This window comes from Gobio gobio (genome assembly GCF_949357685.1).
Source record: "Gobio gobio genome assembly, chromosome: 3".
Classification (NCBI taxonomy): domain Eukaryota; kingdom Metazoa; phylum Chordata; class Actinopteri; order Cypriniformes; family Gobionidae; genus Gobio; species Gobio gobio.
In genome coordinates this window covers 66,217,504-66,235,904 of record NC_137099.1, presented here as the reverse complement: position 1 = coordinate 66,235,904, position 18,401 = coordinate 66,217,504, and the positions used below count along the sequence as shown (strand labels likewise).

Sequence of the window (18,401 nt, the reverse complement as noted above, 5' to 3'; positions counted from 1 at the left end):
GTCTAGTTTCACGCGCGAACATTTTGAATGCATTCGCGCGTCAGCAGAGAATTGGACGCGCGTAGAAATCGAGCGCTGGAAGCGAAATTGACGCGCGTTCAAGGCACTCCAGGAGAAATATGTCATAAAACACCACTCTGCCTCTTTTCATTTTCATTAAAAATATATATTAAGCATTAATAGCCACACAAATGTGGTCCAGGCAACTCCTACATTATTTTCACTGCATGTATGTTTAAATATCCTTAAAATATAAAGTTATGAAACTTCTCTTTGCCCTCAGTCAAAACGATTTTGCAGACAACAAATTATAGATTCATGAGAGCAAAGATCGGCTGTTAGATCTACACAAAACGAACCACTACAGGACATCAGAGCCAGCGGCAGATGCCAGAAGGACTGGCCGAGGAAAGGCTGCCTTCGCTGGGGTTATGAGCGGTGATCGCCTGGATCTCACAACTCCAACTACAAGATTTTTTTTTTTTCAATAGGCGCTCTCTTTATAAATAAACCACAGATTGAGCTTTAAACAACTACATTCCCACCTGAAAAAGTCTTAAAACTACATTTTGTGACACAATAGTACTATTTTTAATTTATGCAGGGTTTCTCATACACAACACTTTACCACGTGACAGCAGCAAGCAGGCTCCTGATTGGTTAACGCCGCGCGAATTGACGCCAAAGTTCACATTTTTCAACTCGGGCGTCAGACGCGAATTTGCTTCAAACGCGTGAATGCACAAAAGCACCATTCGCGTGTAACGCGCGTAACGCGCAAAACGCTCAATTCTCGTCCAATTCGCGCCATTCGCGCGAACTGGACGCGCAAATGAGGCGGATTCGCGTCCTTCGCGCCGCGCGAAACGCGCCTTCCGCGCCGTGGGACCTCCAGACGCGCGTCAACGCGCCTTTCCATTGACTTAACATTGAAATCACTCGCGCCAGACGCTCAATTAGACGCATGCTGCGTTCACACCAAACGCGAATTGAGCGTCAAAATCGCGTCTACCGCGTCTAGTTTCACGCGCGAACATTTTGAATGCATTCGCGCGTCCGCAGAGAATTGGACGCGCGTAGAAATCGAGCGTTTGAGGCGAAATTGACGCGCGTTCAAGGCACTCCAGGAGAAATATGTCATAAAACACCACTCTGCCTCTTTTCATTTTCATTAAACATATATATTAAGCATTAATAGCCACACAAATGTGGTCCAGGCAACTACATTATCTTCACTACATGTATATTTAAATATCCTTAAAATATAAAGTTATGAAACTTCTCTTTGCCCTCAGTCAAAACGATTTGGCAGACAACAAATTATAGATTCATGAGAGCAAAGCTCGGCCGTTAGATCTACACAAAACAAACCACTACAGGACATCAGAGCCAGCGGCAGACGGCAGAAGGACTGGCCGAGGAAAGGCTGCCTTCGCCGGGGTTATGAGCAGTGATTGCCCGGTGATCGCCTGGATCTCACAACTCCAAAAACACAAGATTATTTTTTTTAAATAGGCGCTCTCTTTATAAATAAACCACAGATTTGAGCTTTAAACAACTACATTCCCACCTGAAAAAGTCTTAAAACTACATTTTGTGACACAATAGTACTATTTTTAATTTATGCAGGGTTTCTCATACACGTCACTTTACCACGTGACAGCAGCAAGCAGGCTCCTGATTGGTTAACGCGGCGCGAATTGACGCCAAAGTTCCAAAATGTTCAACTCGGGCGTCAGACGCGAATTCGCTTCAAACGCGTGAATGCACAAAAGCCCCATTCGCGTGTAACGCGCGTATCGCGCAAGACGCTCAATTCGCGTCCAATTCGCGCCGCTAGACCTCCAGACGCGCGTCAATGCGCGTTTCCATTGACTTAACATTGAAATCACTCGCGCCAGACGCTCTATTCGCGTTTGGTGTGAACGCAGCATAAGGCAGGGGTCTCCAAACTCGGTCCTGGAGGGCCACTGTCCTGCAGAGTTTAGCTTCAACCCAAAACAAACACACCTGAACCAGATAATCAGTGTCTTTCAAGGCCAAGGCCTACATTGCCCCTCCAGGACCGAGTTTGGAGACCTCTGCCTTAAGGGTACCACCCCAGGGATGGCCACTTGTACTTTAAAAAGGTAACATTTTGTACTCTTTTTTATTTTTGAGAGTGTACGTTTTGCACAGTATATTTTTTGTTTTCTTTCTTTGTCATTTTATTTAACTGAATGTTTAGTTCAATAATTGTTCTGCTAAATGACACAATAGCAAACACAAAGTCTGAAGTGACAGTGAAAGTGTTTATGAATGGAAATGAAAGCTCTGATCAGCTGCTCATCTGTTCCTGCATGAACAGAAGAACACGATTAACTGGACTCACTTACTTCAAAACACTGAATGTTTCATTGTTCTTGTGAAACCTGGTTTGACCTGTTTAATCTGCCTCAGGTGAATCTGAATGACGACTTCTTTAACTGCTCACATAGAGTCTGTACTGAGATTATAAAGGTACATGTGTGCCATTTAAGGCCATCTGTGCTATGAATAAGATATTTTAATGCAAATGTAAATTATGAATACATAAATAAAATGCAACATTTTGGTTAATCTGAATATAATTTAAGTGTTCTGAGCTCTAATAATTTAATAATGTTTTATGAGAGATTCAATGTTATAATAAACCACAGGAATCAATGGAGCCAAAAATATATTAGTATTATAATTACAAACAGAGCATCTTATTTTGTGTCTAGAAAAGTAAGAAAAAAAGAAAGAAAAAAATTGTGAGAGAAGAGATCCGAAAACAAGCTTTTCCCCTTTGCACGTTTTATTCTGTAAATCCGTGTTGTAATCTAGTTATATTTGTAACTATATTGTTTATTTAAGGACACAGAAGCTTTAATTTAAATATTTATTTAGCAAAGTCTATTGAATCAGTGAGTGACGTGTAAAACTGTGAAAGCTCAAACAATGATCATCTGTTCATCATCTGAAGCTGCTCCACCTGTTCTTCAAACAAATATTGTCTGACTATTCATACTTCATTAAAGTCAACCACAGAATAATTTTATGTGCGTGATCATTTAAACACTCCTTACGGTTTGAACCTGCTCAGGTGTGTATTTCAGAGGAGTGTTTGTGTGTCTTATGTCTTTCAGGACATTACCTCACATCAACTAACATGACACACCTAATTTTAACTAAAGTTTAAAAGGAAAGATATAAAAAAACGATATAACAACTGAATCCAGCATTATCACAGTGTTATATAACTATTATATCACTGCTGTCATGTATTTTTTGAGTCAGAATAAGATATTTTGAGGAATGTTGGTTGAAACACTGAATCCCATTTAAAAAAAAATAAAATAAATAAAAACATTTCTTTTCACAGAAGAAAGGAGCTCATACACATGTGAAATGACATGAGGGGAGTAAAGGAAGACTTAAATGTACATTTTTGCATGACCTATCCCTTTAACATTCACATTTTATTATGTAATATTTGCATTACATTTGCATATATTTGCTTAACAAGCTCCCCTACCAATGTTGTAAGACAAATACATACACATGAACTATACAGTAAATATTGTGTGATCAGCACCTCGTGAATGTGTTTTCAGCAGCAGTCACTCTGATCCGACTCATTCCCCTTCACTAAAGCTCAACGTTTGTCTGAGACACACCCTCATAGTTTCATGACAATGACTTTCCCCATCACGTAATCCAGCGAGTTGAGTTGCTGGATTTATGAAATCTGTATGCAGTTGTACAGATCTGTATTGCCTCAGTTTTTAACAACCCACAAAAAGAAGACAAAAGTGAAGATGCTTCGATCTGAACAAACCAAAAAAACTCTCTCTGATCACAGAAAAAATCTCCAAGATCTAAAAAAGTCCTATGAAGAAAGTGAAGGTAAGGGAATACATACATGATTTAATTTTGCAGTTCATGTAAACAGCTCACTTTTATATGATAATGTGTATAAATAATTGACTGAAGTTCATGTGATGATGTTCATGTGTTTAGAGTAATATTCATCTGTTACTTATAATTAACAAACCAGGAATAAAAAAACAAGTTCAGCACAATATTATTGTTCAAGTCAAAGGGATTTAGTTAATACATAAGAAGTTATTTGTTTCTTTGGACCGCAACTTGACTTGACTTGACTTGAGAAAACCAGTGAATGTGATAGATTTAACAAGGATAAGGAAGCTGTTGACAAGAGAAACGCCCACAGAAACTACGTCAGAAGGGCATAACCAACTTCATCCACTTGAACTACTTTCCTAAAAATAGTCCCACTGCTAAAATATTAAATTAGAAAACTGTACTGTTCATAGTTTGTATACAAACATTTATATTAGCGATAAAATGAACACAAATATAAGCTGCACTTTTCTAGTGCAGTCTTGCCCCATACACACTCTAAATGCATTGCTGAAATGCTTTCTTGCATTTACAAACTGAGGAAATAAAATAATTTAAAATATATTTCCCTTTTGAATATGGTACAATCACATTGTGTTGGTGTTTTCTGATGCTTATGATGCTGATGATTTACGTCTGTGCACCTACACAGACAAATGGCTTTTCAAAACTGGCGGGGCTGACTGTTTATTTCAGTCGCGCTAAAACACATTTAAGTATGAATTTTTCTCCTTCATGTGTGAAGATCATCTCACTGACCCCGAAGAAAAGAAAAGCCTTCTGTTCGCCATAGAACAAGCCTCAAGTAGCTGCAGCTGATTCCGCGCTTCTCCCATGCGGCCATCCAGCGAACATTCAAAAGAGCACATTTTCTCATCTTAAAGATTCAAGTGACATTTGTTGCAAAATGTCGTACCACAAGTGTGGCTTGTGCAGGGCTCCCCTGCAAACCTCGGATGAGCACACAGAGTACATCGGCCCACGCCGAGGTTGCACTCACAGAGACCAGCTGCTCTCATTGCGAGAGCATGAGTCTCGCACTGCTGCGCTCGTGGAACGCTTTCTTTCACGAGCATGGTTTCTTTGGGCAGCTCCGAGAATCATTTTGACAGTATGTCTCTGGCAGCTTCTGAGGCAGAGGACTGGGTGAACTCCTGTGATGAATCGGCCCCCCACCTCTTAAAGAGACAGACACAGTCAGGCCTCGACTGGACTCAGAACTCATCCACATCCTTACAAGGGCTTTAATAGAGTTGGACTTGGAGTGGTTGGCCACAGAGAAGTCCACCTGCAGCCACTTCGATGAATGGTTCCTGCAGCCGGGGCGCTGTCAGCGACCAGCCCTGTTCTTCCCAGAGAACTGACCAAGCCATGGTACGCCTCCTACTTAACACGTATTCATTATTGTTCTTCGTCTGCCCTCACCTCGGTTGACACCATGGAAGAAAAAGGGTACGCCAAACTTCCCCATTTTACATTTCTACCCACCCACAGCCCTCGGCTGGAAGACCAAAGCAGCCCATCCCTCTAAAGCCGCGCATAGCTACATCTGCCCTTGCGTCCAGAGCATACACTGTGAGTGCTACGGACCTTGCCCTGCATGCCACAAAGTCTACAGCTCAAGTAATTGGTCATGCCATGGCCAACCTGGTGGTCCTCGAGCTCCACCTATTGCTGAATTTGCCAGAGATCAAGGACACCAACTAGACAGCCCTCCTCGACTCCCGAGTCTCTCCCTCAGGCCTATTTGGTTCTACAGTGGACGGCTTCGCTGAGCATTTTCCAGCAGCCTAGAAGTCGTCAAAGGCGATGCACCACTTCCTCTCAAAGCTGGCCAGTTCTTCCAACGCCCTTGAGTCTGTCCAAGTCGTAGCTGACTCAGCACCGCGTCAAGCTTGCTCCCGTACCCGCTTAACCCCAGGCGAAGGCGAAATGAGGTGCATCTTAGTGCTACTCATTACCCAGGTGTCAGGCTAGAGGTTAGAGCTGGATCCTGAGCATCCCAAGCAGCCTTGATGTTTCAGGCACGAAGAGGAGAATGCCGGATCCTGCCGAGGCCGGACCACCCCCAAAGCAACCATCTCCCAACCCTCTATTCAGTTCTGGGCACTGGAGGCACTGGAGGCCCAGACCACCTTCCGCTTAGTCGCCCCCAACTCTCAGGGATTTTTCCTAATGGTGTCATACCCCACGGTTTCTGGTTCTGGACCTAAGCCTGTCTTATCGGACATTTAGGGTTTTTTTGCCTGCCATGGGGCACATGGCATCAAGCTCCCCAGACTACGGACATGCAGGACGGCTTTCCATTCTGTGCTAGCATGGCGTTTTGCAGTACTTTCCCCATAAGAGTCAGAAAACACTGACGCAATGTAAGTGAACTGTATCATAAGGGAACTCTCTGGTTACTAATGTAACCTCGGTTCCCTGAGATAATGCCAACAAGCATTGCGTAGCTTGCAGTGCTACTGCGCCTATGCGAGTAACCAGAGCGATTTTACACTGGATATATAAAATGTCCTGCTTTTCCAGAACCTGAGAAACAACAGTTATGGGAGCTTATTAAGGATGAATTCCAAGACATCCTGAAGAAATACTCCTTAGACTTCTCAAAAGAACAAATGAAGGTAAGCTACGTACTCATGTAACATAACCCAGTTAACTAATAACCCATTACTCATGCTACTCCTTAGAGGAAATACTCCTTAGACTTCTCAAAAGAACAAATGAAGGTAAGCTACGTACTCATGTAACATAACCCAGTTAACTAATAACCCATTACTCATGCTAATAACCCAGTAAACAATTTGATCTCTCATTGATCTCCCCGTGAGCTCCCAAGATACTCATGATGTGGTCACAATGTGAGGTCAGAGTGAGCTAAAAGTGTAATCTCAGTGCTCTCACTGTGCTCATACTATGAAATGCACGCCTCACATGGTGTCTGTGTGTAAGTTTCTTCCATTTTGTGGACATAAGCATGAATGTCCTTTTCATTTTGTGGATAACAGAAGGCACCTTTCATGGAGAATTGGCATAAATGTGTGTTTTACTAATTTTTGCAACAAAACAAACTCAAACAAGCAGCACTTCATTCCTAAATTAATCACTGTTTGAAAAGAATTGGTTGAGTACATGATTCGATTACTCATGTCACCAGTCAGTATTCATTTCACTCATGAACTGCTCTGGGAATTCACTCACAAAAGGAGTTTTTGTGTCAGAAAATACATTTTTTCAAAGACATGGTTTTTGTACATGCTAAGTCACAAAATGCATTGAATGTTCGTGCGATGAACTGGTGTGCTTTGTATCCTGTAGATTTTTAACGACCCCATTCATGGTCACGTTGAGCTGCACCCCCTGCTGGTGAAGATCACAGATACGCCTCAGTTTCAGAGACTCCGGCACATAAAACAGCTCGGAGGAACATATCTGGTGTTTCCGGGCGCTTCTCACAATCGCTTCGAACACTCACTTGGGTGAGATATTATACTCAGAACAAAAATATTAGTTTGATTAAGTAATTATATTTAAGTTAATAGCTGTAGAGATTTAGGGCCAGATTTACTAATCATGTCAAATTAGCATGAGAGCGCAATTCCAAAAAAGCACAGATGGGAGTGTAAAGTTCTGCGCGTGATCTACTGATGACGCACACGCAAATTAGTGAACACAGCTGGATCATTTCCATATTGACCAACGCAATCTACCTGTTAGCGTCTGGTTTAAGATGTGCTTTTTTGGGGGCTGTAAATAATGGCGCAAACACCACTAATTGACGAGTGCAAATCACCTTGCATGATTCATTTAAATACTCTCCTCTCATGCATTTGCGTCTGAAAGGGAAACTCCTTCAAATGCATATGCAATAAGGTCAGATGCTAAAATAACCCATTTTCAGCACTAATTTTTCCACTGCGTGTCTTTAGTAAATCCTGACAGTAGTTTTTTAACACCAAAAGAGGGTTTGCACGGGTGCAAGCTTTTAGTAAATCTGGCCCTTAAAGTTAATATTTCAATAATTTGACTACATTTGCACGTTCACAGTTCTCTGATGCTAATGTTTTTACATGACATGCTAGTACAGGTGCTGGTCATATAATTAGAATATCATCAAAAAGTTGATTTATTTCACTAATTCCATTCAAAAAGTGAAACTTGTATATTATATTCATTCCTTACACACAGACTGATATATTTCAAACATTTTTTTTCTTTTAATTTTGATGATTATAACAGAAAACTAAGGAAAATCCCAAATTCAGTATCTCAGAAAATTAGAATGTTGTGAAAAGGTTCAATATTGAAGACACCTGGTGCCACAATCTAATCAGCGAATTAACTCAAAACACCTGCAAAGGCCTTTAAATGGTCTCTCAGTCTAGTTCTGTAGGCTACACAATCATGGGGAAGACTGCTGACTTGACAGTTGTCCAAAAGACGACAATTGACACCTTGCACAAGGAGGGCAAGACACAAAAGGTAATTGCAAAAAAGGCTGGCGGTTCACAGAGCTCTGTGTCCAAGAACATTAATAGAGAGGCGAAGGGAAGGAAAAGATGTGGTAGAAAAAAGTGTACAAACAATAGGGATAATCACACCCTGGAGAGGATTGTGAAACAAAACCCATTCAAAATGTGGGGGAGATTCACAAAGAGTGGACTGGAGCTGGAGTCAGTGCTTCAAGAACCACTACTCCCAGATGTATGAAATACATGGGTTTCAGCTGTCGCATTCCTTGTGTCAAGCCACTCTTGAACAACAGACAGCGTCAGAAGCGTCTAAATTTTGCAAAATCCAGGGTCCCAGAGTCTGTAGGAAAAGAGGAGAGGCACACAATCCATGTGGCTTGAGGTCCAGTTTAAAGTTTCCACACTCAGTGATGGTTTGGGGTGCCATGTCATCTGCTGGTGTTGGTCCACTGTGTTTTCTGAGGTCCAAGGTCAACGCAGCCGTATACCAGGAAGTTTTAGAGCATGTCATGCTTCCTTCTGCTGACCAACTTTATGGAGATTCAGATTTCATTTTCCAACAGGACTTGGCACCTGCACAGTGCCAAAGCAACCAGTACCTGGTTTAAGGACCATGGTATCCCTGTTCTTAATTGGCCAGCAAACTCGCCTGACCTTAACCCCATAGAAAATCTATGAGGTATTGTGAAGAGGAAGATGCGATATGCCAGACCCAACAATGCAGAAGAGCTTAAGGCCACTATCAGAGCAACCTGGGCTCTCATAACACCCGAGCAGTGCCACAGACTGATCGACTCCATGCCACGCCGCATTGCTGCAGTAATTCAGGCAAAAGGAGCCCCAATTAAGTATTGAGTGCTGTACGCTCATACTTTTCATGTTCATACTTTTCAGTTGGCCAAGATTTCTAAAAATCCTTTCTTTGTATTGGTCTTAAGTAATATTGTAATTTTGGGAATTTTGGGATTTTCCTTAGTTGTCAGTTATAATCATCAAAATTAAAAGAAATAAACATTTAAAATATATCAGTCTGTGTGTAATAAATGAATATAATATACAAGTTTCACTTTTTGAATGGAATTAGTGAAATAAATCAACTTTTTGATGATATTCTAATTATATGACCAGCACCTGTAAATTAATAAAACCATTTTTTTTTTGCTAGATTCAATGTTTTTACTAGTAAACTGTGTGTGTGTGTGTGTGTGTGTGTGTGTGTGTGTGTTTGTTTGTGTGTTAGTGTGGCGTATTTAGCAGCTTGTCTGGTCAAGATTCTTCATGACAATCAGCCAGAGCTCAAAATCACCAAACAGGATTTCCTGTGTGTTCAGATCGCTGGACTGTGTCACGACTTGGGTGAGTATGATTATGGAAAGTGAAAATAATATTATTTGAGTCTCAACAAATCCAAACCCTCGTCAAATGAGCACAGACTTATGATAATCATACCTAGAAGTATCAAGAGTCTCTTTATTTTTTAGGTCATGGTCCAGGATCCCATGTATTTGATGGTCTGGTTATTCCTGAAACCAAAAAAATTAAACAAATAAAAGGTAAGTCTCTGTGGACACACACCTTTCTTACTCATGTCATTAGTTCTATTCGGACGGGACTAGTTTTCTAAACCACATTTGAGTAACAATTCTTATCACTTGATGTCTGTGATTCCATGTACCAATTCGAACGGGAATAACATCTGATGTGCACGTATGACGTATATGTCTTTTAATTTATTATTAATTAATATAATTATATGGATGGATGCCGAGATGATCCACATCCTATCAAAAGCCATCGAATAGCTCAGTTTAGAGTGGTCTGCCATAGAGGATCCCACACGCAGGTGCTTGAATGAATGGTTCCTGTTGGGACAATGTCAGCGAGCAGCACTGTTCTTCCCAGAGGTTCACGAAGAGCTCACAAAGACGTGGCACACTACGTACTTGCCCCACATCCACACTTCAGCCTTCACTGCCCTCACGACTATTGACGGTGCCGGAGAAAATGTCTATGAAAAGTTGCCTCCTCTTGAGGAAGCCGTGGCCACCCATGGTCCTAGGCTGAAAGCAAAGGCCCACCCAATCTAATCTCTGCAGGGTCACTTCACCTACACACCTACACATCAGCTGGTCAAGCAGGCTCCGCCCTTCACACGATGACAGTCTTACAGGTTTTTCAAGCCAAACTATTCCACTTGATGGACGAGTCTGGCCCAGACCCTGCTGTCTTTAGAGAGCTGCGCAGCGCAACGGATCTGGGCCTGTGCGCTACGGAGACCACTGCCCAGGCAAATTACCAATTTGGTGGTTTTGGAGCACCACTTGTGGTTAAATTTAACAGAGATTAAGGAAACAGACAAAGATGCTGTGCTTGACTCCCCAGTCTCCCCCACCGGTCTCTTCAGCCCGGCAGTGGATGGTTTCACAGAGTGTTTCACTGCAGCACAAAAGTCATCGCAGGTAAGGCGTCACTTCATGCCCAAGCGCTCCAGTTCTGCAGCTGCTTTTAGTCGCCAGAAAAGCCTGCAAACTCAGTAGCCTGCGAAGCCTGCACCTTCGACTTTAACGTTGAAACAAATCCTCTCGCAGATTTGCAAAGGGGATTGGTTCTTCTCAGTGGATCTGAAAGATGCTTACTTTCCTTATATTTTACATATCCAGGTAGCCCCCCACCACATATTCGCGTTCGAAGGGTTGGCTTACCACCCTACTGTCCTTCCAATCAGACTGTCTCTGGCCCAACGCACTTTTACGAAGTGCATGGATGCGGCTCTCTCCCCTCTGAGGCAGACGGGAATGTGCATCCTGAATTACCTTGACGACTGCACTGTAAAATCCCCAGTGTTAAATTAACACTGCTCGGAGCACATATGGTCCCACTCTACAGAGTGTTAAAGTAACACTGAATCAGTGTTAAAGTTAATGAGATAATTAAGAAATTAATTAAGTGATGATTGACCATTAGTGATGACACCTGATGATAATGAGCAAAATCACTGAAGAAAAGAGAAAAAAGAAAAACACAAACTACAACTGACTATTAAAAAGACATTAAATATCTGAGGATCTCAGCAGAGGAGGATTAAACAACTCCACAAACAGCATTACCAGCTTCACACATTAATAACCAGACTGACTTTATTTCTGTCAGACGACTAAAGAAGCTCTTATTGAGGTTTAGATGTTGATGATTTATTGAAAATAAAAGTTGTTTGAATAAAAGTTGTTACCATTATGGTGATCAGTGTTTGCTTTAGTTGGGCTCTTGACCCTTGACTTGTTAACATAAGCTTTTCTCTGGCTGCTGTAATTGTTTGTTACGGTGAGAACAGCAAGATAAATTTTATGCTTGTTGTTTATGATACAGTTGTTCTCATCATATAATGGCTTTATTTGCTGATCTCCTGAGAGTCATTGATTATAGTAACCTTGTGACTCTAGGGCAGAAGATCCAGCAATGTTTTCATCAGATAAACTAAACAATGATCAAAAAATGTTTACATAAGTGTTGTAGTGCGGTTTTATAACACATCACACATTAAGCTCTTCTAACTCCTACGAGATTTACTCACACATAGACCTCAAGAATCAGCCTATGAATCTCAACAATGGTGACATGCCGCAATGCATTCTGGGTGCATCACGCAAAACTCATCTATGGCAGGATGCATTGTGGCATGAAGCATGTCACCATTGTTGAGATTCATAGGCAGATTCTTGAATTCTGTGTGTGAGATAATCTCGCATGAGTTAAAAGTTATTAGTGTACAATCTATTTCAAAACCGTGTTGGATCTTTTCTAGAATCACAATAAAAAAAAGTTGATAGTATATTGCTCATACTCAGTCATAGAATCGATGAATTACATCACTATTCAATGATCATATTCTCAACATCGAGCAGCCGACAGCATCTGATTGTGTTTACTCTTGCTTTTCTTGCCATAGCAAACTCAGTTACAGCAGCCAGAGAAACACTAATGTTAAAAAGTCATCAAACTGCCCAACTAAAGAAAACACTAATCACCATGATGGTCAAATTAAAAACTAACAATTTTCACAACAAAATCAAACAAAACATCTGTTAATTCTCAATAAGAGACGTCTGACAGAAATAAAGTCAGTCTGGTTAGTAATGTGTGAAGCTGCTAATGCTGTTTGTGGAGTTGTTTAATCCTCCTCTGCTGAGATCTTCAGAGATTTCATGTCTTTTTTATAGTCAGTCGTAGTTCTTGTGTTTTATTTTTCTCTTTCCTTCAGTGATTCTACTCATTATCATCAGGTGTTCATCACTAATGGCCAATCATCACTTAATTAATCTCTCAATTATCTCATTAACTTTAACACTGATTCAGTGTTACTTTAACACTCTGTAGAGTGGGACCATATGTGCTCTGAGCAGTGTTAATTTAACACTGGGGATTTTACTGTGTGGCTTGTCTTGGCCCATTCAAAGACCGAACTGAAAGCTCACAGATCCTTGCTCCTCAACCATTTTAAATGCATGGGGTTCAAGATCAACATAGTCTTCCAGCCAGCAAATCGCTTTCCTTGGAATAGTTCTCAACTCGGCCCAAATGCATGCCTGGCTGGTGACAGAGAGCGCTCTATCGATTCAGAGGCTCGCGGCATCGTTCAAAATAGGGGTCTCACGTCCCCTCAGAATTTTTCAGAGGATGCTGGGTCTAATGATGGCCACCTCCTCAGTAGTTCCATTGGGCCTGCTGCACGCACGTTTGGCGGCTAGGGCGCCTTCATGTTATGGTGGACCATGGCTGTATCATGGCCCTGGCCCCTTGGAAGAACTCCAAGAAGGAAGGTAGTCTCGACGGACGCCTCCAACACAGCTCTGTGCAAGGGCAGGCCAGCAACCGGCTCCTGGACGAGCACAGAGAAATGGCTACACATCAACTGCCTAGAAATGCTAGCAGTTTTTTGGGAAGGCCAGAGCTGAAAGGCCACCACATCTTAGTTCGGTCAGACAACATGGCAGTGGTGTCCTACATAAGCCACCTTGGTGGGCTCAGATTGAGGCCTTTGTACTAACTGAAAAGATGCCTCCTCTTTTGGGCCCATCACAACCTGTGCTTGCTGAGAGCATCACACGTGCCGGGCAGAACCAATGCTGTCATGCTGTCTCGGGACATTGTGGCCCCAGGGGAATGGAGGCTCCATCTCAAGACAGTTAACTTAATCTGGAGTATATTCGGGAGGGCAGACGTTGACCTCTTCACCTCAGAAGACAACTCTCACAGCCCAACATTCTTTTTGAGGGACAGGGATGAGTTGGCCCACGAATGGCCAACCTCATCCTGTATGCTTTCCCTCCAGTCGCGCTGCTCCTTCAGGGAAGACAGAGGCACACTCCTTCTGGTGGCCCCTCTCTGGCAGAGCCAGTCATGGTTCCCCGAGATGATTCAGCTGCTGACATGGCCAATTCCTCTGAGGAAGGACCTTCTTTCCCAAGCATAAGGTACAATGTGGCACCCCCAACCTGAGTTGTGGGCCTTCTATGTTTGGCCTCTCGGCAGGAGCCTACGAGCCTCCCAGCGAGGTTATTGAGCACCATTATCAAGGCTGGGGCCCCATCTACAAGATGCCTCTATAAGCCCTTAAATGGCCCGTATTCTCGGGCTGGTGTGCAGCCCACAGCGAAGACCTAGCAACCTGTGACATTTCACTGGTGCTGTATTTGATGCAAGAGCTGCCTGATAAGGGATGCACCCCCTTACATGCTCAAAGTTTATGTGGCAACCATAGCAGGGAACCATGCTCATGTGTCTGGCCAATCTGTAGGCAGAAACGACTTGGTGTTCCGTTTTTTATATCCACCTCGCCCCCTTACGATTCCTACATGGGACCTGTCTATAGTGCCTTTTGCTAAAGACTGTTGCGTTTTAGGGTTACATATATTATCAAATTAAATTTAGCTCAATAGGGAATTATGGGTATTAATATTTAGGGATTTATGATTAATCATAACAGGTTATAATCTAATCATAAATCTCCAAAATCACCCAAAAAGGGGAATACCTAACCTAGATACTTATGCAATATATATATATATATATATATATATATATATATATATATATATATATATATATATATATATATATATATATAGTTAACAACAATTTATTGCAATTAACCATATATCTATAATAAATAATCACAGAATAACCTCTAAGGAGTGGATTATTAATTCCTCTGGTCTGTTCCATTTAACGAATGAGCAGTACAATCCTTATCAACTCTCACAAGGTCTTCTACCCGATTTTCGGTAAGTTTGTCCCCTTGGCCACAAAGGACAAACTTTCCGAACTATGATATTAATTAAAGCTTTCAAAGACACTTTTAAGAGCTTGTAGCTTAGATCTGACATTAAAGGGACTCGTGTTTTGTGAGCAACAACAATGACAATCAAAACATGGATACAATGGTTTTAATAATTATTGATACTACGATTACATACGACTAAATAAAGAATACATGTATATACAGAATAACGGAAAGTAAAGAAGGAGGATGAGAAGAAAGGAAAGGAAGAAGGGTATGATCTTGTCCGATCAGACACTTTCCCAAACATAACCACTAGAGCCAGCAAGAACCATTATCACCTTAAACAGGGTACAATCTTAAAACACATCTAAATTTTGATAGAATTGATACTTGCATGGTGTCTTTGTGTTGTGTAAAGCAAGATGCGTGCGTTGGCATTTCTCAGAGTGTTCGCTCTCTCCGTTTGGTCCTTCCGGAGCTTAGTCGGTCCGCAGGAGATTTAAAGGTGTTTAGAAGCTAGTGTCTTGGAAGGGAAAGTTCATCTTGTCCGCCCTGAGAAGGTTCCTCGTGCGCAGTGATGCCGGCCACTGGCCATGTCGCGAAGAGCGTCGATCTTCAAAGGAAACAACCAGCTTGGCTGGGCTGCGCGGGCTCGCGGCCGAAGCCCGTGAGCCGCGCTGATGGGAGGAAAAGAAAATTTGTCTTGTCGGAGTCCTTGCAAGTTGACTGAGCGAAGATGTGCTTGTGTTACTGTCCTTTAAAGTCCATTAACCTACACAGCAAAAACTCCAGTGTTAAATTAACTCTCCTGGGAGTATATGTGAGACCATACTCAAGAGTGTTAAAGTTTTAAAATAAGAGTGTTAAAGTAACACTGAATTTTGTTTAAAGTCCCTGTAAAGGCAATTCTGAGATTTGTTTCTAAACACATTATAAATGTTAGAAATGTATTGCTGAAACACATTACAAAGACTGTGAGCTATGAAGTACTGAATTCAGAAGTTAGACCGTTAAACACTTTTTCACCGTTGCTGCACAGCAAAATCCCCAGTGTTAAATTAACACTCGTCAGTGTACATATGTGTCCACACTACAGGGTGTTAAAAGTAACACTTAAGAAGTGTTAAAGTTAATGAGATAATTAAGTGATTAATTAAGTTATGATTGACCATTAGAGATGAGAAACACAAGAACTACAATTGACTTCAGCCACAGCTTTAGATGAAATCAACTGAAGATAAAAGAAGACATTAAATCTCTGAAGATCTCAGCAGAGGAGGATTAAACAACCCCACAAACAGCATTACCAGTTTCACACATTACTAACCAGACTGACTTTATTTCTGTCAGACGACTACAGAAGCTCTTATTGAGAATTTAAAATGTTTTGATTTTGTGTTGAAACTTTTTTTAATGTCACCATCATGGTGACCAGTGTTTTCTTTAGTTGGACAGTTTGATGACATTTTAATGTTAGTGTTTCTCTGGCTGCTGTAACTGAGTTTGCTATGGCAAGAAAAGCAAGAGAAGCACAATCAGATGCTGTCGGCTGCTCAGTGATAAGAATATGATCATTGTATAGTGATTTTAATCACTGATCTTATGGCTGAGTCTGAGCAATATACTATTAACTTTGTTTATTACTGTGATTCCAGGAAAGAACCAGATAGTTTATAATCAGTAAAACTGTACACATTTTAAACATTGATCAGTTTATCTGACGAAAACACTGCTGGATCTCCTGCTGTAGAGTCACAAGGCTACTATAATCAATGACTCTCAGCAAATAAGGCACCATATGATGATAACAACTGTATCACCAACAACAAGACAACATAATCTGTCATCAACTTGTCATCATCAATTTTCTTTTGCTGTTCTCACTGTAACAAACAGCTACAGCAGCCAGAGAAAAAAAAAAATGCTGACAAGTCAAGGGTCAAGTGCCCAACTAAAGCAACACTAATCACCATAATGGTGCCGTCAAACAAAACTATTATTTTCAATAAATCATCAACATCTAAACCTCAGTAAGGGCTTCTGTAGACGTCTGACAGAAATAAAGTCAGTCTGGTTAGTAATGTGTGAAGCTGGTAATGCTGTTTGTGGAGTTGTTTAATCCTCCTCTGCTGAGATCTTCAGAGATTTAATGTCTTTTTTATCTTCAGTGGATTGCATCTAAAGCTGTGGCTGAAGTTGTAGTTCTTGTGTTTCTCATCACTAATGGTCAATCATCACTTAATTAATTACTTTTATCTCATTAACTTTAACACTTCTTAAGTGTTACTTTTAACACCCTGTAGTGTGGACACATATGTACACTGAGGAGTGTTAATTTAACACTGGGGATTTTGCTGTGTGTGTTCAGGATTTTCTGGGCGGGGCTAAAACGGTGGCTCGATGACGCACTGGAGCCACAGAGCCTGGCTCCTCCCCTAACACGATCATAACTAGAGCACATTCGCATCAGTTCGATCGCGAGTTACTGTTAGTACTGTTAGTTACTATAGTCAACAACTTACATAACAGCTTACAAAACAAAAGCGATGAAGAAGTGGATTAATTTTGTGAACAGCAACCTTGATGGAGAGCTGAGGATCATCACCGACACCTGCCTTTGCAGTGACTTTACACCGGATCGTTTTACAAACTTTCACCGGAGACAACTGGGATTCACTGATAATCCACTGCAGAACCGACTATCCCCCGCCCAGGCCTTCATCCTCCCGTCCCGCCGACATCTGGTGCGTCGTGATCATAGACGCTCGTGATCAGTGAGTGTTGTCTTGTGTGCTACTGCCGCTTTCCTGCGAGTGGGCGTGGTTTCGGCGCCGACAGCGGACACACCCCCAGCGTTTGAGAGCAGAGAATGCTGCTCATTTTTTCAGGTTTTTGATAAGCTATTTTATGTACTTCCCGGATTTTTTTATGATTCAAATTTGGCTGGGTGGTTAATAACACATTTATCTGTGGTGTGAGGAACTCAGAACACATGTTTAGTTTTGACTTTACAGGGACTTTAAGTTAATGAGATAATTAAGTGATTAATTTAGTGATGATTGGACATTATTGAAGATACCTGATGTTAACAAGCAGAATCACCAGAATCACCATGAGAAAAATCTAAAACCATTATGGTGAACAGTGTTTTCTTTACTTTTGATCTTGACCCTTGACATTTTTATATTATATTTAGTTTGTTGCTGTAACTGAGTTGTAACAGCCAGACAAACAATGACAAAAGCTTATTGCTTGGTGTTGGTGTTGGTTATGGTTTGACTTGTCATTACTTGACCTGAATCATGAACCTCATTTAGAGCCTAGTCTCTGAGTTGGGGTTTTTCTTGTTGATTATAGCGTAATATCCAGCATTTTCAATATAATTCTAAGGTTTTCTTAAAAGTTGTTCTGATAAAAAAATTTTTTTTTTTATTAAATGTACAAATACATTTTGTACATTACATTATATTATGTATATACAAATACATTACAAAAACGCAAATCAAGAATCAGTGTAGGAATCTCAACAATGGTGACAAACAACTCGTAAAACTCATCATTTATTCATGCAGCAATGAATGATGGGAGCGATGGAAGAATTTAAACTCCCAGAATGCACCGCAACATGCTTTTTGATGGTCACCACTGTTGAGATTCTCAGGCTGATTCTTGATGTCTGTGAAAATGTTTTTATTGAGGTTACTTTTTTGATCAGAACAACT

The 18,401-nt window shown here is 41.2% G+C and overlaps 1 protein-coding gene across 2 annotated transcripts in view; it reads left to right on the top strand.

Annotated features, from left to right (window-relative positions):
- Positions 1–3,731: 3,731 nt before the first annotated feature.
- Positions 3,732–18,401, top strand: part of LOC307123799 (deoxynucleoside triphosphate triphosphohydrolase SAMHD1-like) — a 30,197-nt gene continuing 15,527 nt past the window's right edge. For both annotated transcript variants that reach the window (XR_013816210.1, XM_079812518.1), the window contains exons 1-5: positions 3,732–3,909; positions 6,457–6,551; positions 7,246–7,406; positions 9,640–9,755; positions 9,881–9,952. Coding sequence is in view for 1 of the 2 variants with exons in the window: in XM_079812518.1 (XP_079668644.1) it covers positions 3,756–3,909; positions 6,457–6,551; positions 7,246–7,406; positions 9,640–9,755; positions 9,881–9,952 (598 nt within the window). In the remaining variant the exon portion in view is untranslated. The remainder of the gene's footprint in view (positions 3,910–6,456; positions 6,552–7,245; positions 7,407–9,639; positions 9,756–9,880; positions 9,953–18,401) is intronic.